Raw genomic sequence first — 14,926 nt, 5'->3', positions numbered from 1 at the left:
TCTGAGAAGTTCCAGACCCGGCCCCCCGCGGCGGCAGCGCATGCCTGCCCTTTTGACCCTGGAGCTTGGGGCTCGCTGCACTGGGTCCACCTAAGCGGCGGAAGCTCTGGGGCCGGGGGGGAGGGGGCTGGCCCAAGGCTGCAGGGCCCGCGGGCGGCGAATCCAGCCCTCCACCCCGCCCCACTTCTTTCACTTTGCTAGCGTCCCCCGCGGGAAGCAGGAATCGGGAGAAACTCTGCACTCAGCGCCCCCCACCCCGCCTGCCTAGGCAGCTCGGCAGAGGTCATGTCCCGGGCATGCCTTGGGACCCCACCCCCTAACAAGACCCAGGACCCCCAGGAAAGTGTCTGGGTCCACCGTGTCCAGTGCCCCCACTCTGAAGAGAACCCAGCAGACCTAGCTGCTTTGGTAAGACCTCTCCCCCCAAAAAAGAAACACAGAAAGGAAAAAAAAATCCACTTTACTGAGTCACACCCAGCTGTAAACAAGTCGCCTGAGAGTCCCACCCTAACCCCCAGGCCACACAGTCCTCCAAGAAATGACTGGGGAGGGTCACTAGGGCAGGTGCCAAGCAGGAAAGCACATCAGGCTCAGGGTCCCGAGGACGAGCCCTGGGAAGGGGTGGGGTCAGGGCAGCAGGGCTGAACCCCCAGGAGCCTCAGAGCTGGGGCCCTTGAGGACCAAGTGACTTAGGAAGGCTCCCTGATAGGGCTTCCAGCCCATCTGCAGCCCCCTCTGGCTCCTAAAGTCTATGGAGGGCACTGGCCAGGGGGAGGGCCGCCCTGCAGTGGCATGGCCCAGCCCTCCAAAGGCCCGCTGGTCCAGTCCAGCTTCAGCTCCCCTGCGGGCCTCCAGGTCAGGCCGGGACTCATGGGAACAGGTGAGATGCCTCAACTCCTCAGAGTCCAGCCCTAGGTTTGGGTGGCTTCCCGGGGGGGGGGCAGCACGGGGCTCCTTCCCTGGAGCATGGGTCACCCCGTGGCTGTCCGACTGGAATGTGGCAGTGAGGTGGGCGAGGAGGCGGCTCACGCTGTGCCTGGGGCCTGCCCCTCCCCGGCACTGGCCTCAGCTACACAGCCGTCTCCTGGTCCTCCCGCTGGATCATCTGGTAGTGCTGCCGGTTCTCCAGGTAGGCGGCCAGCTCTGTGTCCTGGGCCTTCTCTGCCCGCTGCCGGGGAGTGTCCCCCTGAAGGGAGGAGCTGTGGTCAGGCTCAGGAGAGGTTGGGCCCGTCCCTCAGGCTGCAGGTTGGGGAGGGGAGGCCTTGCAGGCTGTCTGGGCCGCCCTGCCGGCTTGGGTTTTTTCTTTTTTGATTTTGAGAGTATGTTTATTAAAGCCAGGGACAATGAAACAAGGAAGGGCTTAGGGTAAATCAGCAACAGGAGAGAGCCTGGGCTGGGCTGCGTTGGCTCACTGGGAAGTCAGAGGAAAGGGGGCCTGGAGATGGGGTCAGGGGTTAGTTTCTGGGAGCCACCGCTGCCCACTGCTCCCCTGGTTGCCAAGTCCCTTGTGGTCCCTTAGCATTTAGGAGAGGCACACCCACCTGTAGGGAGGAGGAGCGGGGAGGGAAGGCGCAGGCGTGCTCTAGGGAGGGAAAACCCACAGTCCAGGCTCCTTAAGGCTGAGGAGTGGCACCGAGTCCCCAGAGGGGCCTCCTGAGGCTGCCCTCTCACAAGGGCTCAGGCCTGGGAGAGCATCGGTTGTACCTGCGTGGACTCCCTGCCCGCCCCGCTAGTCTGCTCACCTGCTGGTCCGTCTTCATGAGTGAGGCCCCTGCCTCCACGATGTAGTGGCAGATGGTGCGCTGGCCCAGGGCTGCCGCCTGGTGCAGACAGGTCTCCCCGCTGGGGGAACGGGGGCTGGCTGTGGGTTCCATCCAGTCCTCTGGGCCCTCCCATGTCTCCCAAGCATCAGGAAGTTTGGGGCCCTGGCCTGGGGCATGGGAGGGGGAGGTGGCAGGGTGGCCCAGAGGATGACAGGTATGGCCAGGAAGGGTTTGTGGCCCCCCCCTGGACAGAACAGGAGGGGCTAGAGAAAGGCAGGCAGTTTCCAGAGTAACCAGCATCCTGCACTGCCAGATACTCACTTTTCCTCCACAGCATCAAGGATCTCTTGGGGGGCTAGAGGAGAGAGGAGGGGCAGGTCAGAGAGGCCTGGCAGCCTCTCCTCCTCCTGCCTCAGCCCAGCCCTGGGGGGTGGGGCAGGGTGCCCAGTGGTGCAGCTTACCGTGATCCAGCAGGTAGCGGACCACTTCCTTGCTGCCAGTGCTGACCGCATGGTGCAGAAGTGTGCGACTCTGGCCATCCCGGTGCATGAGGTTGCCACCAGCTCGGTGCAGCTCCTGGAGCTGAGGGCAGGGGCAGGGCTGGGCTCCTGGCCACCCTTTCCGGCCCCAGAAATGCCCCCCAACTCACACACAGGCCACAGGGCTGACACTGGCATGTGCTCACACACATCGCTCCCTAGGGGCTGCTGGGGTCTTTGGGGAGTGTCAGGGGAGAGACAAGGGGCTTATCTCAACCAAAGTGCCAGTGGGCTCCCCTAGGAGGACAGTCGGCCAGGCCCTGGAGACGGTGGTTCCTTGAACACTCACTGCTGAACGCCAGGGACAGGTGCACTGAGCTAGGCAGCCCTATGAAGGGACACGGGCCATGGGCTGGATGGGGCAACGTGGAATGGGACAGGAAACCCTGCTCTGCTGAAGGCAAGACGATGCCGGATGAGGATGACTGTGTCAGAAGAGGCCAGCTTCTGGCTCTCCAGGTGCACCGCCCCCAGGGGAGGGCGCTGGAGCCAGGGCGCTAGTACCTTACAGAAGTCGTTCCTCTTGGCAGCCTCCACCAGCTCTTCACCTGCCAGAACACCTGCCCGTTACACTCCAGGGCTGGAGGCCTGGGCTTATGTTGATGTGTGGACACACAGGTAGCGCACAGAGGGGCTGTGGGGCATGTGTGCCAAGGGCTGGGCTCATGGTGAACGTGACCCCAGGGACCTTGACGGGTGTGTCTGAATGAGGCAGAGCATGGGCCCACCTCCCCGCTGACCTCACCCCCACAGCCAGGGAGAAGCCTCACCTTTAGGGGGCACCGCATCCCCCGGTAGTGACCTACAAACAGAGTGGGGCGAGATGTGACGTGGCTGTGCACAGGTCAGCTGGTCCCCCTCCCAGCCCCAAACAGGGGCACCCTTTGTTCTTTCATTGGTTTATTGAGTGCCCCCTGCCTGTCAGGGCTGCTCCCGGCTCTGGGGGTACAGTGGCAAACACAAGCTGGCTCTCAGGGAGCTCACATTCTAGCTGGGACCACAAATAGGTCAACAAATAAATAACAGATTTTGAGAGTAGGAAGTGCTGTGAAGACTAGGAGACGGGGTGGTGTACTTGAACAGCCGTGTCAGATGGGGTTCCCCAGACTTCTTGAGGGCAAAAGGCTTGAGGTGGAGGTGTGAACGGGGGGTCAGCTCTGTGAAGCACGGGGAGATGTGGGGAGAGAGGCCTCGGGACAGGTGCAGAGCAGGCAAATGGGAAGCCCCCAAAAACAGGTGATGGGGCTGGGCTGTGGTGACAGAGGGGAGGACAGGCTTGGGCTGTGTACGGTGGAGTGACCTGCAGCGAAGGGCCGCAGGGCACAGGCAGAGGTTCTAGCCTGGGGAGGGTAGGGCTGGAGGCTGGGGGCACTTGGCCTGAACGGGGGTGTGGCCAGGTGTTAAGGGAAGGCCAGGTCTGGGTGGGACCACAAAGGCTAGCAGCCAGAGCGGGAGCCTGGCACCACGGAAGTGGCTGTGGCTGAAGGCAGGGCTCTGGGAGCAGCTGTCCCATAGGTGGGACTTCAGGCTGGGCCAGAGGAGCCTGGGGACTCACCGGGGTGTGGGTGAGCAGGGGGAGGTGGGGAGAGGGGAAGTGGGGGTTGGGAGGTCAGGCCGGGCTGATGCCCCCAGCAGCTCTGGGTCCAGGATATAAATCTCGTCCTGTGCGATTTCAGTCACGTAGTTGAGGTGCTCCTGTGGGTGGGGAGGCCAGGCACGAGGGTCAGGGCAGCAGTGGTGGGATGAGGTGGCCACCACACTGGCAGACGTGGAGAAGCCTCTGCTATGGGTGTGAACGCTGACAGAGGCAGCCAGGAGAGTGGCCCTGTCGGCCCCGCTTCCCCTCCCTCACCCCGCTTCCCCTCCCTCGCCCGTCCACTTTCCCTCCACCTGGCCCCCTGGGTCCTGGGCCCTCCAGCCTGCCTGCCCCTTCCCGTGGATGAACTGTCACCCAGGCAGCCTGGCCCCTGGCCAGCAGTGCTGCTTCCTCTGTTTCTCTGGATGGCGCCTGTGCTGTGAGGCCCCACCCCCCACCCCGACAGCAAGCCTTTCCCGGGCACACCAGCCCCTGTTCTCAGGGGCACTGGCCCCATGCACTCCAGTCTGGAGGGCAGGGCCATGCCCTATCCGTGGACAGGGATGAGCGCGGGTAAGCCTGCCTGTGGAGGGGACGCTGGGTGTCACGGAGCAGGACTGGGAGTGCTCACCTGGGCCCGGTCGATCCTGTAGAAGCGGCTGGCAGTGGTGGCTGTGGGGAGATGCTGGGTTAGCTGCAGGTCCGGGAGGCCTGGTCCAGGCCCGGGGCTTCTGCTGCCCCAACCCAGGACCCCAGGGAGGAGGCAGGACAGGGCTTGGGACTGCCAGGAGCTGGCCCTTCCAGGCCACTCACCGTCCAGGAAGCACCACTTGGGGGACAGTTTCTGGCACGTTGGGGACTGGGCTCCAGCACCTTCGGGCTCCTGTTGAGAGAATCAAAGGCAAGGTCTGGGTAAGAACGGAACTTGGCCCAGGAGACAGCAGGCCCTCCCTCTGCCCCTCACCTGCTGCAGCCTCTCGATGTGCGCGCGGCAGAGCTCGAGGTCGCTGTCTCCTGGGACCACTACGGTGCCCAGTGGCACGGCTGGAGAGTGGAGCAAGCGGTCAGCACTGGCCTGCCCTGCCCCTCAGGGGACTTGATGGCTCTCCCGCCCCCGTCCCCCCAGCCCCAGACGCCACTCACAGGCCTCCTTGAGCTGCTCCTTGTCGTAGTGCAGGGCCTCGTAGTCATGCATGCTGACCCTGCTCACCTGCACCCGCAGCTGCTCGGGCACCGGCTGCTGGCTGAGGGCGAGGGCGGCAGGAAGGGGCTTGGCAAGGGCCCTACCCAGGAGCCCCCCCGAGTGTCCCCTCCCAAGTGCCCTGGGGCAGAGGAACTGTTTGCCCCTTTCCAGTTGGGGAACCAAAGCTCAGAGCGGGCAGCGTCTGGCTGTGGGCCTGCGGCGGGCGGGGCGGCTGTGTGGGAGGCATACTCGCTGTGCAGGGTGGTGGCGCTGCGCCGCTTGGCCTTCTGCACCATGGTGGCCTGGTTGCGCAGGGCGATGCGGATGCGCGAGGCGGTCAGCTTGCAGGGCTCGCCATCCACCTGCACTGGAATGGCCTTGGACGTGGTGAGCACCACCTCGCGGCACTGCGTCAGTCGCTCGCCGTGGCCGCCCACCTGCAGCGCTGCCTGTGGGCATAGAGGGCTCAGGTCAGGCACCAGGCGGTGTGGGGGGCCCCAAGCTCTCCTCCTGCTAGGGGGGCTCTGGCCAGAATGCAGAGACTGACCCCCATGGAGAGGGGAGGGAGGGGGAGACCCCAGTCGGGGGTTTGAAGAGTGCCCCCACAGACAGAGAGCCCCTCGTCAAAGAACAGAGGTTTGGTGACACCCCCTTTCCATCCTGGAGCCGAGCTTCCAGGCACTATAGGGGCACGGCTGGGCAAAGAGCCGGGCCCGACTTCCAGGCAGGCGCCGCCTGGCCCACTCACCAGGGATGTCATGGTGAAGCCAATGACCTCGAGGTAGCCATCGTCGTGTCGCTGGGGCTCAAAGTCGTGGTGCTCCCCAGGGTGGCCCCAGGGCATGGTGCCTGCGCAGTACCTGGGGGGTGGGGGGTGGGCAGCGCCACGGGCTTCAGAGGGTGGTTGTGCAGGGCGGGGACCGCAGGGCCCACCCAGAGCCCCCGCCTCACCTGGGGATGTTCAGGAAGACGACACACTGGGGCTTCAGGTCCTGAATCTTGGGGGTCAGGTCGGTTCCGTCACACTGCAGGCAGGAACAGGGAGGGTGTGGGGGTGCCGTGAGGAGCTGAGGCGGCCTCCCTCTCAGCTGGGCCTGCCCGCTCCGCCTACAGCTGGGCCTGCTCACCACCACTCGGATGTGCTTGGCCAGGTCCTTGGAGCTGCCCATCAGGAAGTCGGAGAATGCTGTCTGTGGGAGGCGGATGTGTCATTATCTGGTGACTGGGACCTTCCCTCACCACTGCCTGGCAGGGGTCTGGGGCCTGGTAAACACGGGGGGCAGGGGGCACGGGAAGAGGCTGCTGCTGGTCTGGCAGATCCCAGGCTTACCCCGGCGTAGAACATCTTGTTCCGAAAGCGGCTGTTGAATTTCTCCGGGTTGGCCTCTGGGTGGTGACAAAATATGGGGGACAGTCAGTCATTCTGGTCCCACTGGGGCTTTCCAGGCTTGGGTAGGGAGGGTGGGCTAGGAATGGATGCCTTCCCCTGGGGGGCAGGAGGGTAAGGGCTAACCCTCTCAGGGCCCCTCCTAGGTCCCTTCCTCCCCAGCCTCCCAGGTCCCCTGGGCAAGAGACTGCCAACCTCGAGACTCATGAAACTCCAGGGTGACGTGGGCATCGAAGCCCAGGCTGAAGTAATTGTTGAAGACGTCCAGAGGCAGCTGGAATGAGGTCAAGGGACCAACATGAGGGTTGGGCCTCTGCGATGCCTCCCTGCTCCAGGCCACGGGTGGCATGCTCACTCAGCCCGCATCTTCAGAGGCCTTTCCCACAGCTCACAAGACCCACCTAGCAGCCCTCCCAGCCCACCTGCCTCCTCAGGCTCCGCTGCCCCTCCCCGAGGTGCCTGTGCACAGGGGTGCCGCAGCCTGCAGGCGTTCCCTCCGCACCCCTCCCTGTGTGCCCCCTTCCCAGGAGCTCTGCAGGCAGGATTTGGCCCTGCTTGTCGCTTCAGACGGAGCCTGGCAGGGGGCAGGCACCAGGAAGTATTTGCCAAGGGGCTGGACAACAACGGGCTTGTGAGGTGAGTACCATCGTTCTCACTGTAGAGATTAAGAAGCTGAAGTTTGGGGAAATGAAGAAACTCACTCAAAGTCCTAGAATAAGCAAGTGGGAAAGTGGGGCCCAGCCTAACTCTCCTGGTAGTTCCAGACACCGAGGTGTGGAAAGGTCCCCCTGGTGCCCACTGCCCCAGTCCTGGCTAACCCACCCGGTCGGTGGCGCCCTCATCACGTTCCTCGGGCCCGGCCTCAGGGTTGGGCTCCACACGGAGGTCCCAGCGGTCCAGCTGTACCACGTTCCCCTCCTCCACGTGGGAGAGGATCTTGGACACGGGCTCATCTGTGTAGCCCTGGTGGAGGAAGCAGAAACAGTCTATCCTGGGGACAGGCCTCCCCCTCCACATGCCTGCCCCCTGTGGCCCCACCTCCCTGGGCTCTCACCCCGCCCCAGTTGAGGGTACGGGCCAAGTCGTTGCCAGTGCCCAGGGGCAGGATGGCGACAGGTGGTGGTGGTTTCAAGCGCAGCTGGTCCAGGGTAGAGAGGATCCAGCCGACCTAGAGTGGGCAGAGCAGAAGCAGCCAGGTCAGGCCAGCTGGGCCCAGGCCTGGGCCCTGGCCTGGGAGAGGCAGGGGGACTCACCGTGCCGTCGCCCCCGCATGCCAGGATCCGCAGGTTGTGCACTTTGCGGTACATCTCCAGCCTGGACCCAGGGGACAGGAACAGGTCAGGGTATGTGGGTAGGATCCCGAGCACCAGGCAAGCCCTCGCCACTGTCCCCAAAGAGCCTTGCCAATACTTACGCTTCCTTGGGCCCTCCCTGGCTGAGGTCAAAGACTTGTCGGGGGTTGAGATACCAGAGAAAGGACTGGATGATTTTTGCACCCTGTGGGGACCAGGAGCCAAGAGGGCCAGGGGAGAGGCAGTCAGGGGTGGCAGGCTGATGTGGGGAGAAGCTCAGGGAAAAGCTCAGGGAGAAGGCTGTGGGAACCAGGCCCAGTGAGGGGAAAGGGGTGGAGCAGGACTAGGTTTTTCTCAGGATTCCTGGGAGAGAGAGATGGGGCAGAAGCCTAAAATGGAACCTGGGAATACCTGTGGGTCCCAGGGTGAAGAGGGGCGAGAAACTTGACCTCAAACCTCCCCCCAGGCCCTCTATGAAGCAGGAAGGCTGTGTGTACCTGGTTGCCCCCACTCTTGGGGTTCACGAACACCAGCAGGGGCTTCATGAGGGGGGACGGGGTGGGCCTGATGATGAAGGGTTTCCAGCGGCCCTCCTTGGAGGCAGAGAAGAGCCGTGAGGCTCCTTCCTGCCCTGGGGGACCCTACCCCCACGCTCGGCACTGCCCCTCCTGGCAGCCTACACATGCCCCTTCTGGGTCAGCCCTCGTGGTGGGCTTGGCCCCAGGTCTAACCTCAGGACCTTTCTTGCTGGATTTCCTCTTGAAGGATGCTCTCTTTTTCTTCTTGCTTGCTTTGAGGGTGTTCTGCAAGGAAAGCAGGGGCATGGGTGACAAGGCGGGGGGAGCTGGGGTGGCTGGCAGACCCCAAGTGTGTGGGGGTATTGAGCATTCGGGCTGTACTCACCTGGGGCCTGCGGGCCCGGAGGATCCAGGTGGGCGGGATGACCACGGCTGCGTGGACGCCCAGGGAGCACGGCTCCTCAATCCGCTGCAGCATGAAGCAGGACACCTTGCTGTGGTACTGCGGGGGTGGGTGGGGGGTGGCGGCTAAGCTGGACAGCTGGACCCTGGGACCCCAGGACCCTGCCCAGTGCAACGTGGGGGCAGCCCATGGGGGCTGGGCAGGCACCACTCACAGCTTGCTTGCACCAGGAGCAGCTGATGGCCACAATCTCCTTGCTGTGGAAGGTGAACTTCTGCTGGAAGCCCTAAGGTGGACAGGGTGGTTGGGGCACCAGGAGCCGGGCCCAGAACAGGGGCACTGCCCCTCCCCTGTGATCAACCTCCCTCCACCCAGGGAAATGGAGCACATTTTTAAAAATTAAGAAAACTGTAAATAAGCCCTGAAAGCAAGGAGGCAGAGCCAGGGACCATTCCCTCTGAAGTTAACTGTAGAGTGGTGAGTGTGTGTTCGAGCCAGCTGGAGGGGCCACGGCTACTGCCTGCCTGCCTCAGAGCCCCTCCCTGCTGACCTTGGCTGCAGCTAGGCCCCTGGTCACTCCCTCGTGCATGCCACGTTTATTGAGGGCCCACTATGTGCCAGACGCTGTGCTGGGCACTGACAGTCAATGGTGCAAAGGGGGACAAATGTCCTAGACCATTCAGAATCTACACTCACTGAGGGAGACAGACAAGAAGTAAATGAGTAAGTGAACAAAGTCACAGCGGCCAGTGCTTGGGAAGACCACTCACCAAACAGCGGCTGAACTAAGACTAAGTCCACAGGTGCCTCCAAGGGCTCACCCCTGAGCTCCCAGAAGCCCACACACCCTGCACTGGAAGGGCCTGCCCTCCCTGCTCGGCCTGGAGACTGGGCTAACTGTGCACTGCAACCTGGTCGAGGGCAAGCTCTGGGACTCTGTCCTTTAGGGACACAGTGCTGGATGGCCCACACAGGCCCACAGCCTGGGGCCCCGGGGCCAGGGCGCCCAGACTCAACGGGCAGCAGGCCGCTGCCTTCCCTGCACAGGGCCTCTCACCTTCCCGCAGTGCCGACACTTGCCATCCTGGCGTCGCCTGTGCACCCAGTGGTGCCGCACAAAGGTTGGCTGGAGAGGGAGGAGAGAAGTGTCATTGGAGTGAGTGAGTGAGGGCTGGGGGCAATAAGCCCTGAGCGCAGCCTGCACCCCTCAATGTATCAGTGGTGAGGAACGGAGGCTGCAGGAAGCTCCTGTGCATCAGACGAGGGGCTGGAAACTTCCTCCCGCAGGCCAGGGCAGGGTTAAGGCTCAGAGGAGGGACAGAGGCACGTGAGAGCAGGTGGCCCCAGACCCCCACCCCCTCTGCAGGCAGGCCGGCCAGACTCTCCCCTCTAAGTCCTTCTTGGAGCCGCATCCCTGGCACTGCCCTGAGCCCTGAAGCAACCAGGAAGAGCTGAGCCCTCTGCTCTCGGGAGACACTCAGAGATGTCCACTCAGGAAAGCTGGGGTCTCCTTGCCCCAAAGATACCTTGGGCACTTACCTCACGGACATTCCTGGACCCTGATTCACGGAAGGATGGTTTACAGCGGAAATTTATCTGTGAAAGATGACAGTGACCATCCAACTGTCAGCACCTCCCTTCAGGGTCAGGCACGTGGCCATCCCCCGCAGGAAAGGGTCACTCAGAGTCACCCTCACAAGGTAGGAACAGCCCCTGCATGCAGGGGCCCTCAGAACGTGAGGTGCTCCAGACGTCCACACGCATCCTGACGCCTCTCCACCAGCCCGGAGGGAGCTGTCCTTTCCCTGCCCAGTATGGTGGCACAGGGAGAGCCTGGGAGCTTCCTGCCCAGCTGCCCCACCAAATGGCACCATGGTTCCCTCCTATATTACCCCTTGACCTCCAGCCTTCCTAAACTGGGCGCCTGCAGGCACCCCAGTCCTTGCCTACAGACTTCAGCTGACTGTCCCTGGAGACTTTTGGCTAATCTGTGGAACCCTGGTGTGAACCCATGGTGGAACCCATGACTTTCAGGGATGGTGACGGTCTATAATGCCTGGGGCTGTCTTTGTTTCTTTTTCTAGCTGTCCCTGCTTCACCTTTAGCAAAGTCACAGAGCAGCTTCACTCTACAAGTCAGGGGCCCATGTCCCCTTGTTGATTCCTAGCCCCGCTTTCCAGTGAGCTGCTCTGGTTTCTGCTGCCTGGGGCGCCCAGGTAGGCTGCGGCAGCCCTCCCACCCTCTGCCAGGACCCTCCCCAGAGGGGTGCCTCCTTATAGGGGCGCAGGGTCCAGCCACGCCCCCAGCTGCAGACACACTGTGGATGATGAGCTTTGGGAAGAGGTCTCTACAGCAGCAGTGTGTAGGGGACAGAGCCAGATTTTGGGACTGAGCCAGCTGCAGCTGAGTTATGCAGCTTCAGCCAGGCAATGGCCCCTTCTAAGTGCTGGGCTGGATATGGAAAAAGTGGTGTCATGGCCACTGTTTATGAAGTCATCCTGTGGAGTGACAGTCCATGGGCCCCACTCCAGGCAGCGAGGACACAGCAGCTAATAAAGCAGGGAAGCCAGGACTTGAATGTGAGCTTTGTAGCACGATGGTGCTTGGCTCTTCACCACGGCGCACGCTGGGCCCCGCAGGCAATGCGTCTGTGCTGTGTGCAGACACACGCATGTGCTCTGACAGGGCTTCGGCACCCAAAGGGGAGGGGCAGGAGAGGCTGAGCACCACACTGACCTTCTCCAGCTGCTCAATGCAGGGGGTGTGCACCACGATCTTGCAGGCTGCACACTTCCTCCGGGGCACTGACTTCTGCTGTCGGAAAGAGAGGGTCCCTGAGACACCAGGTAACTCCAGCCAGGGTGCTGCTCCAAGGGCGGCAGAGGAATCCTCGCATCTGCCCCAGCACATCTGCCCTCCATGTGTACCAGGAACCCCCACTATTGACTCCTCTCACCATCCTCAGGTGGCCCACAGCAAAGGCACTCAGGTGGGAGCCCTGTTCCCACCTTGGGCTGGACGGGCTGCAGCTGTCAAGCTAGCAGGGGTTGGTCTACAGGCGTCTAGATCTGGCTCCACCACCAGGGGGCAGCGTGCTGCACACAGCTCACTCACCAGCATCTTAGCTACACAGTACTGCTCCCCAACATAGCAGAAGTCCCCGGAAACGTTGGTCTCAAACCAGATGTGCTCCCCATATGTCGCCGACTCCTAGACCGTGGGATAAGCGTGCTCAGTGCATACCTGCCACCCAGCTCACCAGTCAGCCCCTGCCCTGGCCCCCGACCCTCTCCCCCAAGAGAAACCTGCTCCAGCCTTGATCTACTTTGCTCCATCCTGTTCTCCGTGCTGTCCCTGCTCTCCACCACTTGGCCCAAAAGTGGCCACCCCAGGGGGTGTGCCCTGGCCCCACTGGCCCATGGCTCCTCTCGGCTGTCCACAGCACCTCCACTCCCGACTGCTCTTTCGGCCCAGAGCCCGGGAGGGCACTGGCGCCCCTCTGCCCCTCCTGGCACCCGCCACTCACACTCCAGTCCACAGTGCTCCGGATCTGCCGCTCTGGCTCGCTGCACGGGGCCCCGTGAGCAGGAGGAGGGGGCGCCAGGTGCTGGAGGCCTGACTTGGTGATGGCTTTCCTATAGAAAAGGAGACCGCTGAGGCCAGCTGAGTGCTTGGCCTCTCTGCTTCCTACCCTCCCCAACCTGGGACCTCTGCCCTCACTGTGACCTCACCTAAGGCCAAGACAGGGGCAGCAATGGGGAGAGTAGAGGATGACCCCCCACCCCTCACCGCCCCAGCAGCCTAAGACTCTGAGAGGATTCTTGGATTCCTGCAGGAGACTCAGCCTTCCTCACAGCACTTCGGGGGTGCGCTGTTCCAAAGCAGGCTGCCCACAGGCCAGGCAGGGCCCTGAGGCCCTTGCTCCACACTGGCCCTCCCGGAGGCCGCACCACTGGCCCTACTAGCCACAGCTATACCTACGCGAGCAGGGCGCTCCAGGCCTGCTGTCCGGCCGACTTGCGCCGCAGGGCTACCTGGCGCCTGCGGGAGAGTGGGCACATTCGGGCGGGCGTCCCGGGGCTGGCCGTGGTGCCTGAGGGTCGCTGCTGGCTGAGCCGGCGATAGTAACCATGCAGGCCCCAGAGGGCGCAGTCATATACCACGTCAGCAGGGAGCAGGTGGGAGGAGGCTTGGCGCCCTCGCAGGCAATAGGGCACTGGCAGCAGGGGCCGGGCGCCCCGGTGTCGGGGTGGCCCTGGTGTCTTGGTGCCTTGCTGGGTGGTACTCAATGCTGCAACTGTCACATCCTCCTCCTGGACCCCCTCCTCCCCTTCCTCCACCTCATTCACACCCACAAGCCCAGCCAACAGCAGAGGTGCACCCAGAAGCTGAGCCCCAACAGTGGCAGGCTGAGGGGTGGGCACCTCACCCACGACGAAGCGGGGGTTGCGAGTGGGAGGTGTGGTGCTGGAGCGGCGTCGGTGGCCGGTGCCCCGGGCCTGCATCGCACAGCCCAGGAGGCAGCCCTGGAGCTGTGCACTGGAGCGGCGACGCTGTGCTAGCGAGGAGGAGGCCTGCCCAGCGGGGGAGCGGCGCCGTGCCTTGCCCGTAGGCAGCCCCATGCCACTGGGCCTCCGCTGCCCCTCTCCGAGGCCTGGCGCCATCCGCTGGAAGTGTCTCTTAAAAAAGGTCTCCATGCAGGGGCAGCTGGGTGCCTGTTGGGCACAGAGACCAGGAGCATCAGGAGTTGGGCTGGGCCATGGCCCGTCCTGTGCCCAGGAGCCAAGTCGTGGCCTCTGGGGGTTTGGGCTCCTTGGAAGAGGGGTGACAGTGGCTTCTGTCTCAATAAACAGGGGGTTTGAGGCATCAGAGAACCCTCAGGGGAGCCACCATTGCCCACTACTGGGAGCCCTGTGCTCTACACAGCTCCACCTCTGGGCTACCCCAGGAGTAGTGGTAGGAGGGGCTTCTAGCTATGCAACCCTGCACCCCTGGTCCAGGCACCATAATCCACCAGGTCCTGGCCTAAAGGACTTCGACTCTGGCCTGAAACTGATAAGAGAGAAGAAAAAGGAAGCTGCAAGTGTAGAATTTGGGGTTCCAGTTCGGAACCAACATACTGCCCCCCAGATAGACTGATGGGTGGAGGGCAGACTTTCCTTCTCGTCAGGTTTTTGTTTTGCCAGGAACAAGGGGCGAGTTAGGTTTAGGTGACCCCCGCCCCCGGACATGGCACAAACCAAGCATGATGACAAAACAAGGCCCTCTGAACAGGAACACAGTCCTGGTGAGATGCCCTGACTCAGCCCTGCCTGGTCTTGGTGTCAGGCTGGGAGTGGCATTTACCAGTGGAGAGGGTCAGCCGTCAGCCTCAGGGGTGACAGCCCTGGGGCAGAGGAGGCCCTCAGTGAACTGGAAAGGCAGCTGCAGGGACAAAGGCCATCCTGTTGCAGTTGTGGCTTTGTATCGTCAAGAGTGAGCTGTCTGGGTTCTGGGTCTGCATGCACATTGGCCTTTGTGGGGCTGCTGGTCAGGGCTGTTCTGGCGCCAGGCCGCTCTGTCTCACTCAGAGGTGCAGTGCTGCGAACACCCCGTGTACAAAGGTGTTGGGTGACGCCTGAGAACCCTTCCGGCTCTGCTCCTCAGGGCGCCGGTGAACCGCACCTCATCCTGGGGGCCAGCGCTAGGAGCCCCAGCTCTCCATTCCAGACACCGAGCTGTCCTGGGCCACCTGCACGGAGGCGGGACCCTTGGCGACCACCCTCCCCACCCTGTCCTGGCCGAGTGTTCCACTTCCTTCATCAGCTCACCTGTTCCCACTGCCCCTTCTTCACAAGCCACTTGTCTCTCCAACCCTGGGGGAATGGCACGAGGCCAGGGGTTGCTTCAGCAGGGCAAGACCTCCCAAGTGCCCACGGATGCTTGTGTCCCTCTACTGGGTGCCCTCCTGGGCCCTGGCAGCCACAGGGAGGTCTGAGTCAGGGCTGTGAGACATCTGCCTGGGGCTGACAGAAGTCAGACGTCGTGGGGAGTGCCCTGACACACAGTGGAAAGTGAGGGGCTTGAGAGGTCAGGCCAGGCTGCACATCTAGTGCCTGCTCACCACCCACTCAGCCTTGCACCTGCTACTGCGTGGGGACAGGCTGTGGCAGGCCGGAGCCCTGAATGGGGACAGGGGTTCCAAAGGGGAGGTGCGCTGGGCCCAAGTCTCTGAGCTCTTGTGGTCAGTGGGCAGTGCAGGCAGCCTTGCCTGGGGGAGCGGTGT

The 14,926-nt window shown here is 63.0% G+C and overlaps 1 protein-coding gene across 10 annotated transcripts in view; it reads right to left on the bottom strand.

Annotated features, from left to right (window-relative positions):
- Nucleotides 1–439: 439 nt before the first annotated feature.
- Nucleotides 440–14,926, bottom strand: part of DGKZ (diacylglycerol kinase zeta) — a 41,341-nt gene continuing 26,854 nt past the window's right edge. For 4 of the 10 annotated variants that reach the window (XM_037027996.1, XM_037027998.1, XM_037028001.1 and 1 more), the window contains exons 2-31: nt 12,188–12,296; nt 11,776–11,871; nt 11,398–11,475; nt 10,201–10,257; nt 9,719–9,787; nt 8,876–8,947; nt 8,644–8,760; nt 8,472–8,543; nt 8,238–8,333; nt 7,863–7,945; nt 7,702–7,762; nt 7,503–7,616; nt 7,271–7,411; nt 6,644–6,722; nt 6,392–6,447; nt 6,189–6,251; nt 6,013–6,086; nt 5,810–5,921; nt 5,311–5,510; nt 5,022–5,122; nt 4,843–4,922; nt 4,692–4,761; nt 4,510–4,550; nt 3,858–3,997; nt 3,073–3,104; nt 2,807–2,850; nt 2,225–2,345; nt 2,085–2,118; nt 1,743–1,842; nt 440–1,186 (exon numbers count right to left, since the gene is read on the bottom strand). In XM_037027996.1, the coding sequence (XP_036883891.1) occupies nt 1,070–1,186; nt 1,743–1,842; nt 2,085–2,118; nt 2,225–2,345; nt 2,807–2,850; nt 3,073–3,104; nt 3,858–3,997; nt 4,510–4,550; nt 4,692–4,761; nt 4,843–4,922; nt 5,022–5,122; nt 5,311–5,510; nt 5,810–5,921; nt 6,013–6,086; nt 6,189–6,251; nt 6,392–6,447; nt 6,644–6,722; nt 7,271–7,411; nt 7,503–7,616; nt 7,702–7,762; nt 7,863–7,945; nt 8,238–8,333; nt 8,472–8,543; nt 8,644–8,760; nt 8,876–8,947; nt 9,719–9,787; nt 10,201–10,257; nt 11,398–11,475; nt 11,776–11,871; nt 12,188–12,296 (2,629 nt within the window). In that variant the 3' untranslated portion in view covers nt 440–1,069. Of the gene's footprint in view, nt 1,187–1,742; nt 1,843–2,084; nt 2,119–2,224; nt 2,346–2,806; nt 2,851–3,072; nt 3,105–3,857; nt 3,998–4,509; nt 4,551–4,691; nt 4,762–4,842; nt 4,923–5,021; nt 5,123–5,310; nt 5,511–5,809; nt 5,922–6,012; nt 6,087–6,188; nt 6,252–6,391; nt 6,448–6,643; nt 6,723–7,270; nt 7,412–7,502; nt 7,617–7,701; nt 7,763–7,862; nt 7,946–8,237; nt 8,334–8,471; nt 8,544–8,643; nt 8,761–8,875; nt 8,948–9,718; nt 9,788–10,200; nt 10,258–11,397; nt 11,476–11,775; nt 11,872–12,187; nt 12,297–12,642; nt 13,377–14,926 lie in introns of all 10 variants that reach the window. The other 6 variants (XM_037027995.1, XM_037027991.1, XM_037027994.1 and 3 more) reach the window with 3 other exon arrangements.

This window comes from Sturnira hondurensis, unplaced genomic scaffold (genome assembly GCF_014824575.4).
Source record: "Sturnira hondurensis isolate 20B ecotype Veracruz unplaced genomic scaffold, ASM1482457v3 Scaffold0019433, whole genome shotgun sequence".
Taxonomy (NCBI): domain Eukaryota; kingdom Metazoa; phylum Chordata; class Mammalia; order Chiroptera; family Phyllostomidae; genus Sturnira; species Sturnira hondurensis.
The sequence above is the reverse complement of the archived record's forward strand: the minus strand, read 5'-3'. Positions and strand labels throughout refer to the sequence as shown.